Source organism: Rhinichthys klamathensis, unplaced genomic scaffold (genome assembly GCF_029890125.1).
Source record: "Rhinichthys klamathensis goyatoka isolate OS25496 unplaced genomic scaffold, OSU_Roscu_1.1 h1tg000247l_1, whole genome shotgun sequence".
Taxonomy (NCBI): Eukaryota; Metazoa; Chordata; class Actinopteri; order Cypriniformes; family Leuciscidae; genus Rhinichthys; species Rhinichthys klamathensis.
Window position 1 is genome coordinate 1,696,957 of NW_026606769.1, and position 11,654 is coordinate 1,708,610.

General features: G+C 36.3%; 1 protein-coding gene across 2 annotated transcripts; it reads right to left on the reverse strand.

Annotated features, from left to right (window-relative positions):
• Window positions 1-1,809: 1,809 nt before the first annotated feature.
• Window positions 1,810-10,883, reverse strand: LOC130100777 (solute carrier family 22 member 6). 2 transcript variants are annotated; one of them, XM_056266378.1, is made up of 11 exons: window positions 10,808-10,870; window positions 10,603-10,696; window positions 10,425-10,525; window positions 10,186-10,340; window positions 9,567-9,735; window positions 9,375-9,477; window positions 9,147-9,280; window positions 6,302-6,519; window positions 6,051-6,159; window positions 3,269-3,499; window positions 1,810-1,950 (listed from the first exon to the last, which is right to left on the reverse strand). In XM_056266378.1, exons 1-11 carry the CDS (start codon window positions 10,831-10,833, stop codon window positions 1,857-1,859), a joined length of 1,434 nt encoding a protein of 477 aa, XP_056122353.1. In that variant the 5' UTR covers window positions 10,834-10,870; the 3' UTR covers window positions 1,810-1,856. The 2 variants fall into 2 exon arrangements, with proteins under 2 accessions (XP_056122353.1, XP_056122352.1); XM_056266377.1 differs by having other exon boundaries at window positions 10,603-10,883.
• Window positions 10,884-11,654: the final 771 nt, after the last annotated feature.

Consider the following 11,654-nt stretch of genomic DNA (forward strand, 5'->3'; position numbering starts at 1 on the left):
TTGTTGCAAACAAATGTTACTACAAACGATAAGCTTTAAAATGGTTATGAAACCTATAGAGATGCCTTATTTAAAGTGTTATGAACTGTAAACTTTTAAACTTCACATCTGACTTGATCTGTTACTTTGAAAATGTTTGTTTTTTAAGGAAGTGTTTGAGGGATTGCTTTCTGTGCTATAATTTAATTTATTGCTCTTTGCACAAATGTTAATTAATCATGAATGATTGTTTTCCTATTGGTTTTAAATGTCTATAAATGTTATCAGTTCTAATAAAGATAATTTCCTACATTTTTTAACTTATATTAATTTGTCTGTGGTGCTGGTGTAAAACTTATAATTCATTTATCTTAATAAAATAAGAGAAATTAAGTTAGAATATATTACATAAATGATATTGCTCATAATGAATGGTGGTAACACTCGCCCACAAGGAGTCATACAAGCTAAGCATCTTATCCTGAGTAAAGCAATCAAATGGGAAGCACCTTCTGTGCACTGCTGTTAAAATTCTCAATAAATAAGCAAATTATGTTGTGTAACAGCAACATGAAAATTATTTTACAACTGGAAAGAAAAACAATTGAAGCGGAATGTTCAGTTACATAAAATACCTATATGTCATTTTGCCTCCGAGGTATACATAGATCAGAGTATTTACACATATGTATATGTAGTGAAAAATATTAATAACATTACTGGTTATTAGTTGTTTCTGTTGAAAGACTTTAGCTGATTGAATGTGTTTGGACCCTTGGGTGAGGTTAATGTATCATGCTGTACTGGGATCTTAATATGTAATCACTTTGTTAAACTTTCATAAAGAAACTGTAAAGACATCCAAAAATCACAAATGTAATACTGGTGACTCATTTAAGAAGCAGCTGGGTTGGAAGATTTTTCTTTTTAAAGGACAAATAGTAGAAAGTTCAAGACACATAATAATTCAGTTCTAGCAATGATTCTATTCCACTTCAGCAAACAAAATATCAAGAAAATAAAATGTTACTTTCCATAGCCAGCATGCATGAGCAGTGGCCTTTATTCTTGAGGAGAAATCAAACATGTATATTACATTGCAGTACCAATGATCGTCACACACACTCTTAAAAATCAAGTTTTTGACAGCAATACCATGGAAAAGCCATTTTGGGTTCCCCAAAAGTTTGTGAGGATCATTTTAATAATCTAAAGAACCTTTTGTGCAATCGATGTTTCCATGGATGTTCACAGAACCATAATTTATAAAAACAGAAATGTGCACATTATATCTGGAGTTGAAGACTCTCCACACACAAACATGGCCATTACTGTAGTATTATTGTTGCATGGTATATATATGCAAGCTGTTCAAAACAATGATTTAACCAACTGTATTTCATTGCAAGACTTGTTTAAGAATTACAGACTTTGCCCCCAAGGTGAAGGTAAACATTTTACTTTTCCAAGAGCAAGATCTTCCAAGATCCAAGAGCAAAATATAAGAGAAATCAATTCTGTAAATTTGTCAATAAAGCTTTTACAAAACAAAGGCTATACACTCAAAGGAGAAAATGTATAAAAACGTGTGTGGAGTTCTATAAAGACAAATTGTGGATGTATCAATAGCAGCATCGAATGATTCCATTATAACATGCGTTTTGGCAGATGTTCCAGGATCATCATCCAGAAGTAAAGTTCATTATTGAAGCATCTCAAAAAACCATTACATAGTAGAATTCCTTTAAAATACCCTTTTAAAATGCTGACATCCTGAGCATAGACACTCACATTTTACTAAATTGATTTTAAAAAAAGGCATTAAAATAATATGAAGTCACTTTCTGCTATGACAGGAAACAGTGTCCACTTGCTGACTATGCTGAGAGGAGACTGCATTCCGTTTGGTTCTTCATGTCCGTCTCCTTGGCAAAAGAAGCATCGGACTCCTGTTTATGCTTCATGGGCAAACTGACATTAAAAAAAAATAATAAACATATTTTATTAATTCATAATGATTTGTATTTATTATTCTTATTAAAATATTGACTATTTGGCTGCAGCTCACCAGCATTTTCTCCCCTTATATCTTTAAAGGGATAGTTCACTTTGAAATAAATTTTTGATATGTTTTAGCTTACCTCAAGGGCATCCAAGATGTAGGTGTCTTTGTTTCCGCTGTAGTTTCAATTTTGATATTTTTAGGTCAAACCGTTCTTGTCTGTCAGTCATATAATGCAGGTCTATGGTCACCACCTCAAAGAGCATGCACAGAGAAGTCCAAATTAAACATGATTTAATGACTCGTAAATGTAAGTACACATTGGTGGCCTAAGACACGAAACGAGCGGTTTGTGTGAGAAAACGAACAGCATTTATATCGTTTTTACCTCTTGTAACCACAGCCACGTCCAAGTGATCTGAGGGCGCGGGCGCTTCGGTCTGTGCGTTACAAGAGGTAAAAACGATATAAATACTGTTCGTTTTCTCACACAAACCGCTCGTTTCATGTCTTAGGCCATCAATGTGTACTTACATTTACAAGTCATTAAATCATGTTTAATTTGGACTTCTCTGTGCATGCTCTTTGAGGTGGTGACCATAGACCTGCATTATATGACTGACAGACAAGAACGGTTTGACCTAAAAATATCAAAATTGAAACTACTGTGAAAACAAAGACACCTACATCTTGGATGCCCTTGAGGTAAGCTAAAACATATCAAAAATTCATTTCAAAGTGAACTATCCCTTTAAACAGGTTGCTATCTTTTGGTTATATAGAATTATATAGATAGCATTCTGATAATAAAAAGCTATCATGGCATGACATTTACTGTTAAGATTAACATTGATGCTGTTCCGCACACTTGTTTTCAACACAATTCTGACATACTGTCCCATTCACCTCTCTGGAATTCAAAATATTCCGTACATGTTCATGTTTTTATAACCTGATCAGCAGCAGCTTATGAAACAGAAGCTTTTCAGCTACCAGAACTTCAGGGCCGTATCATATATACTTAGCTCTTTATTGGCTTTCTATATGGCTGGTTAAGTATACAATGACAACATACAGACACTGACCAATAATGCTAAATTTAATTTGAATATATATTTAAATGATATATGTAATACGTTAAAGGCAAAGACAGTTTGCAGAAATTACTTCTTTGTTCAATGATTGTCATCTTTTTGTCTTGTATTTTTGATTTTTAAAAGATATAATAAGTCATATTATAATTTTTATATTTTTTAAATAAAATGATAATTTTTTCATGCATCTCACCGTGCAGAGCATGAGAGCTTCAGTCTGGGCTGTTTCTCACAGTCCTGTACTGTGTCTGGTAAAGGGATGCCACTGGTCTCTGGGAGAAACAGGCACAGGACTGCACCAATGATCGGCCCACCGCTGTAACAGATCATAGCTGGCAGAGGGATCTCGCCCTCAGGGGTCAACACCGCATTTATAATGCAGGCCGCTCGGTAACAAAGACTAACCAGGCCGATACACTTCTGCCTGCATAGAGTAAAACACTTTGTTAGTGAGGAAGAGACTTCAATTCAATGTGCATTTCATGAACAGTAATGTACTTTGTTGAAAATAAATTATTTGCAACCGCTACACTGTCCCCCAAAGGCAAAACACTATAAATACACATTTTGAGTTCCGACTGAAATTTCTTTTAGGCTTTGTCCACACTAAGGGGTTGTTTACACAACGCCGTTTTGAACTAAAAACAGAAACCTTTTTTTTTTTTAAATGTGAACTAAATATCCATTGTTTATATCCATTGTTTATATCCATTGTTTAGAAAAACAAGTTCTGGCTTGTGGAAACCTTAAATCCAAAGAGGTGGGGTCATGATCGGAGATGACTATACTATGATAGTTGCAGGAATTAACAGAGCGCATCATTTTATCGTCCAAAAGATAAAAAATCGATCCGCGAGTATGAAGGGTGAACATGTGAAAAGAAAGAGAACACTTTACTGGTTGGAAATCTTGACCTCCAGATATCTGACAGGCCAATCTGTTTAGTATAAGACTATTTTAGTATAGACTGTTTAGTATAAGAGTTGGAAAAGTAAGTATGTTTTGAAGAATACCTGTCCAATATTGTATTTTTGAACCAAATTGAAAACTCCCCCTTTATTGTCTTGTTCCGTCAGTATCATCTCAGTGAGCTTTTATGAGGGTTTACGCATGCGCAGTAAGGTGAATTAAGCGCTTTCCGACGTTTCAGGAAAACATTAGTGTGGAAGGAGAAAGTTTTGAAACGAAAACGCCGTTTCCAAATGTATCCGGATTAATGTAGATGTAAATGTAATGTAGCCTCAGGGACGTTTACACGACTACGATGTAATAAAAATAGAAACATTTTTCCTTTGTGTTTTTCGCGTACAGATGACAACATTGTCAAAACGATCCCCGTTCACACCAATCCGTGAAAACAACTAAAAACGTTGTATTATGCAGGCCAGGCCAGTAGTTGGCGATGTCACTTTGTAAAGAAACACTACATGCCTATAGACTTGAACAGGTAATATGCATGCACATAACGTCACCGTTTTCACAAATTCACGTTTTTGTAGTTTACATGGAGACGATAACGCTATCATTTTCAAAAACTTGCACTTTGAAACACGTTGTTTGAAACGTGTTTTTAAATGAACACATAAAAATGTTCCTGTTTTGTTGTGTGATAAATGGGATTAGCTCAACTATTCTCAGATTTAGAGAAAACTGAGTGTGTTAATCAATATCATATATATATATAAAAAAATAACTTTCAGTGTTAGTGTAGTTACTTATTTTTTTGTGACAGAATAAGTAAGCCATGGCTGACCAATGACAGGTTTCAAAAACCTGTTAGAAAACAATCTTTTTTTACATTCCATTTAAAACATCATTAATGGCCTATAAACCTCTAGATTATTATAGATAATAGATAAGTCCTTTAGATTATTAAAATGTTCTTCGCAATAAGAAAAAAACTAACTTTTTTAAGGAACCCAAAAATGGTTCTCCTACCTGTATATGGCATCACTGCTCTGACATTGCTGTTCCTTTTGGAACCTTTATTTTTAAGAGTGTAATTATTAACTAATCAAATTCAGTTAAACTCTGTAACACAGTGTTTTATAAACTCAATCAATCATTTCCTTCTCACTCATTACAGCAGATCTTGTGCAACATGGTGTGCAACAACTTCTTATCTGAACATTTCAGATTAAGTGTGTGAACATTTTTATCTACTGTCTAGTTCTGTAGAGTTTGCTTACATACACTCCACTGCCACTTTACACACAATATTATGTAACTGATGAAAAAAGTGTTTTATAATGTCTACCATGAATCAGCATATTTTACTCTGATTGTCTGCGTCTCGCACTGTGGATCAACAATCCAATATCTCTCTAACAGTGCAGGAAATGCCACAGATGTTCTTTTGATTAATACTGAATACTCTTATAGATCAGCAAATACTCAGACTGTCAGGATAATGTTTGGTTTCACTGTCTTTTTTTCATGTGTCTGCATTTCTTGTCTTTCCTTACCGTTTAGCCTTGTTAATGTTGTTGGTTTCCTTAGTCGACTAAAATTGACTAAAGAAAAACACGACAAGGTTGACTAAATAAGATAAAAGTACGTTTGACACAGGACTAAGACTAAATTTAAAAATAGCTGACAAAATTAACACTATTTCAGTTGTGTAATATTATCCAGTAAATCTCATGCAATCTCCTATGCATTTTTAGATTTGTTATTAAAGACCATTTAAATAGAATTTCCTGGTTCGTGCGTGTTGTTTTTGGCACCACAACGTGACTTACATTTTAAAATGTTTTTTTGAAAAGTGAGGAGCTGTAATGTAGATACTTTTTGCAAAGGGTCTAAATTTTCATTTAAGTCCACACTTTACAAAGAAGTTTGTCCTTGCACATTTAATGATTGAGAGATCTGAACATTACCACGGTAGACTCCAAGGTGTGTTTTGAACTTAGAGACAAGTTATCTAATTATCAATAATGCGTTTTATCAGGTAGGCCTGTCTGGGTATTGTGTACCTTATTACAGTCGGGAACAGCTCAATCCCATAGAGCAGAGAGACACATGTGGTAGACTGCATACACAGCTTGCCCATCAGCGCCAGGCTCATAACAAGAGCAGGCATGTCTGTTGAGAAAGAGAGAATATTGCAAATAATAGTTGTAAGAGTTATATTCTTCTAATGAACTTACACATATATCATCTACACTAAGCAATCTCAGATTATGATCATATGATGAATGTATTTTGTATAGACAGTGTCCCTCACCGCAGAACTTGGAAACGAGGAGGGACAGCATACAGGAAATGCCACTAAGGAACAGCGAGCCCATGCTGAACGGCCTACGGCCCCATCGCTTCAACAGAAATGGAAGCAGCAAAGAGGGAGCCTCTGATAGTCCAGAGAAAAACTGCGCCAGATAGATATTTACACCAAAACTTCCCACACTGAAGCAGATCCCATAATAAGTGAGAGCAGATGCAAAACTGAAGAAAAAAACATGAAAACTGTGTGTGAAAGGACTGTGTGGATAATAGAAATATTTATGGATGTGATCATCAGATATTGCCAGTAGTTACAGAGAAAATAAATGATTAGAAATGTTTCCAACACTGAAAGTTGCTGCTTTAAATTTTTAAGTACAATCAACTTGGATGTTTAAGTCATGTCAACTTAATTGTGTTAAAGGAGAACTCCGGCACAAATTGAACCTTTGGTCTAATTATACATTGTTACCTAGTCAACCGTTATCTGAGATTTGTTTTCATGATTATCGAATGTCAATAGTTTTATCTCTAAAAACAGTTTAGCCTATAAAGCTAGTATAACGCTAGTATATTGGGCATAGATCAATGACAAATAAAAATCGCTTGTTAATACCACTAACAAGGCTCAAAATAGCCCCACACTAACAAGGTAGCATAATGAGGGTCCCTACCTTCAAACCGAAGCATTGAGAACTTTGTCAGTGTCCAGACAGTTTTATAAGAAGATATTTTATACATACAGTCAACTTCACTTATACAGGCAGAAGCCATCTTTGAAAAACAGTCTCTACCAGTCGATCTACGAACGCCGATTGGGGTACAACCACCACTCAAAACCAAAATAAACAGTGTTCCAACTAGGGATGCACGATATAGGATTTTGGCCGATATTCGATATGCCGATATTTTCAAACTAATTTTGCCCGATGCCGATACCGATATATTTGTATTTTTTTTTTAAGTGCAAAAAAAGCTTATTAAAGCTTCTATTAATGTTCTCAGTCAAGAGTAGTGAGTGATTTCCTCTGTGTTTTGTTGTTTTATTAACATTAACGGGATAGTTCTCCCAAAAATTTTAATTGTCATCATTTACTCTCTCAAGTTTCTTTCTTCTGTTGAAATTATAAAAGTTATTTGGAAGAATGTGGCTAACCAAACAGTTGCTGTACTCCAGTGACTTCCATAGTATATTTAAGCACAAGAAAGAAATGAATCCAGGTTTGAAACAACATTAGATAGACAGAATTTTTATTTCTGGGTGCAGTATCTCTTTAAAGACAAGCGGCAGAATATTATTACTGTCTCCTTAAGAACTGCACGCGAGTAACGCGACGCGTCTAATATACACGCATTTGACAAGCAGATTTTCTCTGTTTGCTTTCACTTTAGACATAACCAACTTTGTTTATGTAAACCTTGTGTGTATTTGACAGTATCAGCGCAATAAGACTCGAAAGATTAGTCCAGTATTTAGGCGCTGTGACAGGCTTTTAGTTCCTGTGAGCGCCGGGTGTACGCGCTCAGAAAAGCGGATGTTAGAACAGCGCATCAGCACGTGAATGACATGTTTACCTAGCAAGACTTTGACGCACATGCAAACAATGAACTTTTGTGAATTGCAGTGTCCCGTGAGTGTAACTCTACCTCTGCGTTTACATGTGATGTGATGTGAATGGACGTCGCGTTGTACAGTATGTTGAGATGAAGGCGCCAGAATTGAACTGATAGAATGCACGATACTATGATTTTTCTTCAAAAGCAGATCGTGGAGACATTTTAATCGTCCACGATCAAAAACCGTGAGACGCACACCCCTAGTTGGAAGTTTAAGTTGCTGGCGCTCATGCTTCTCACGGTCGTCACGTGCGCATAGGAAACCCCCCGACCTATCGGCAAGACTCATCGGCAGAAATATTCATATCGGCCGATGCCGATGATGGTCATTTTAAGCTTTTATCGGCCGATACCGATGTTGTCCCGATATCATCGTGCATCCCTAACCAATCACCGACAGGGGCGGGTTTTGCTTTGACTTCGCGTCCAGCCGTGCCAACCCAACCGCAAAACCATACAACACCCGCCCCTGTCGGTGATTGGTTGGAACACTGTTTATTTTGGTTTTGAGTGGTGGTTGTACCCCAATGTTGTTGTGTGCAGATCTCAGAGCCTAGGCTGCCTACAGAGACGCGTTTTTTTGACAGCCTGCTTATGGGGCGGGCAGCTAGCGGATCGTTAGGAAAAATTAGATGAATGTGATCATTTATTTTTGGGCCTGAAATCGCTGATACAACCTTTAAGTCTGTACTAAATCTATGTTGTACAATTTTGATATAGCCTATAGGCTATTTAAAGTTTGAAAACATCCGAGGCTAAGTGGTAGTTCACTCTAAAAACAAGTTGCTGCCTTAAATTTTAAAGTACACTCAACTTGAATGTTTAAGTCATTTAAACTTAAAATTACATTAAACTGACTTAAAAAATTAGTTGAATCTTGTATAACTTATTAAAAAAAGTTGAAAATGGCCTAACTTATTTTGATGAGTTAATGCAATGTAAAAACATATGTTGTCATAAATTATTGATCATATAATATTTTAGTCACACTTGGCAGTGGGGTTTGTTGGTAATAGCCCCTTAACGTTACATCATTCAAGAAAACTATTTGAGCTTTAAAAAGCAACTCCAGTAAGACATTCCTCAAAGTGCAAGGTCACCTCCCTCTGTACCACATACTTAAAAATCTATGAAAAACACACATGCTACTTTTAAAATACAGTAACGTACTTTCAAAAAGTGAAAATGAAACCGATAACTGAAATTGCATTACCAGAGTTAAACTTCCATACCCAATGTAACTCATGATAAACAGGCGCAACAGTATAGTATGTGATGTAAAGTTGGTGAAATTAGACTCTGTTTTTTGGTCTTCGGTCTTCTCTGTGAGTGACTTCTGCTTCTCAATGTCCACAGACTCCAAAAGCTGTCAATGAAAGGAATGTACAATTTATGTTTTCATGTTGCATACACTTTCCACAAATATTTGAGCAATTCTAGAGTACGACTTTGCGTCTTACAAGATCCAAGTAGTGCTTGTCCTCAGGACTTCTATTCTGATAGCCCTCTAGTGTTTTCATCCTCTTATTAAGAAGCAGCCACTGAGGAGATTCTGGAAGAAAGCTAATAATTGCAAAAATAAATAAATAAATTAATTAATAATGCAACACACTTTTAACATGCATTGAAAAATTTGTGTTTATTCTACTAACAAATAAAGAGGCAGAAAGAGGATCTGAGGGATGCCCAGTGCCAGATAAAACTGCATCCAGTCACTTGTCAAGAAAGCTATGCCAGCCAATCCCATCATTCCCAGACTGAAGATGAAAGAAAACACGGTGGGAGGCCAGATGCGATACTTGGGCAGGCTCCATTCAACCCCTGAGAAACCAGATATGGCCTCATAAATTCATTAGTGTCAAGTTATAGTCTGTACTCAATCAATGTTTTTGATATACCCTATAAGCTATATAAAGTTTGGTAACATCCAATGCAGTTCACTGTAAAAACAAAAATTAAAATAAGTTGCTGCCTTTAAAATGTGATAGGCTACACTCAACTTGGATGTTTAAGTCATTTAAACTTACATTAAACTGACTTAAAAATGAGTTGAATCTTGTACAATAAAGGTTGAAAATTGCTTAACTTATTTTGATGAGTTAAAGCAATGTTAAAACATATGTTGTCATAACTTATTGATCATGTTTTTTTTTTTTTACATTGTAGAAAAGTAGTTCTCCAAGACTGACCACCGTTATTCTAGTTTATTTTAAATGGTCTATTTGTTTTCCAGTGTTAATATAGAATAAGAAGACACAAGCGTTGCTGTACCTAAACTGAAGGTGCAGATGTGAATGGCACAACAGGCTGCTCCACTGATGCCGCGGACAGTCAGGTACACGGGTACATACGGCAGAAATGCCACTATCAGAGTAGCGACTGCATGGACCGCTGAGCAGCAAATGAGTAGTAATTTCTTTCCATACCTGATTGGAGGGAGAAAATACAATTTCTGTTATTAACTCGGCTTCAGTCGCAACAGCGTCTGACAGAAAGGGGCGAATACCAACCTGTCAGATACAGCACCACCAAATAAAGAGCCGATAAGTAAACCCGTCATGTATGTCGCTCTCCCATGAGAAAAATTATTATCTTCGTGACACGTGACATCCTGTGGCAAAACAGATACAGTAGCCTATAACTCGTGCTGCGCTTTAAATAGGATATTGTGCAATCTTAATTACTCACACTCGTGAGGTCGCTGTGATTCTCCGTCCGACTTGCTGTGATGTTGGAAATATTAATGTCCACTCTGTGGTTCAAAGATTTCTCTATATTCTCACTGCAAGGCGTAATGTGTAACGTAAACACATCCACGAAAAATGTAAAGGCTGTGCAAAAGATCGGTAAAGAAAGGATCAAATAAACATGTTTTTGTAGTGGACCAACTAACCGACAACAAGCGCCGTCCGTCTTCATTTCGCCGGTGCTCGGAAGTAAAGTTCCCTTATAAAGGAGTTGTAGCCTATAACCTAAATACACTTAGCATAGGCTACGGTTAGAACGAGCACTTATCTTTCACTGAGAGTCAGCATTTGAAACGTGTTAATGTTCCTGACATGACTGGGACTTCTGAAGACGTCTTCTCTCCATCCTCTGTAGGCGAAGTCTTTCTGATTATGTGAATAGCACAGTTGTTGGTTACTTTGGACTCCTAGAGTTAGAATCTCTCACCAGTATGACGCGACGGGGTCAATAAGGCAAGGCGCAGGGGCGCAACTGCACATTTGCTGGGGTGGGGGTTTGCAAGATCAGTGTTGGCGCCCCACACTCATTACACCCCACCCATTGTTGTTTTGACCCATGTAACCTTTTATTAAAATAAATAAGCTACCAAATTTTAGATAGGCCTACCAGTGAAATTTAAATAAAATAAGAACAAATAAACTTACAAGCAATGGCCAAAACAAATTTAAAAGAACAAAGATTAAACAAATGAAATAAACACAGCTTTAAGATGTTCAGGAAGGTATAGCAGTATTCAGGTACAGAATAATCAAATGTTAAATAACACTCCAATATCTTCGTCATATAAATTAGCCAAAATACTGATTAGTAGCCTAACGGCTACATATGTATCCAGCTTTGTTATCTCAGATAATAAACCCCCGACAGGGTAATCAGGTCCCACCTATTACTCGGCTACTTGCCACATATAGCCTAAGTAAATAATTAGACACGAAATATTGATCTGAGTCGAAATATTTTATTAGCGCTTTAACCAACTTGCTTGCTAGCGC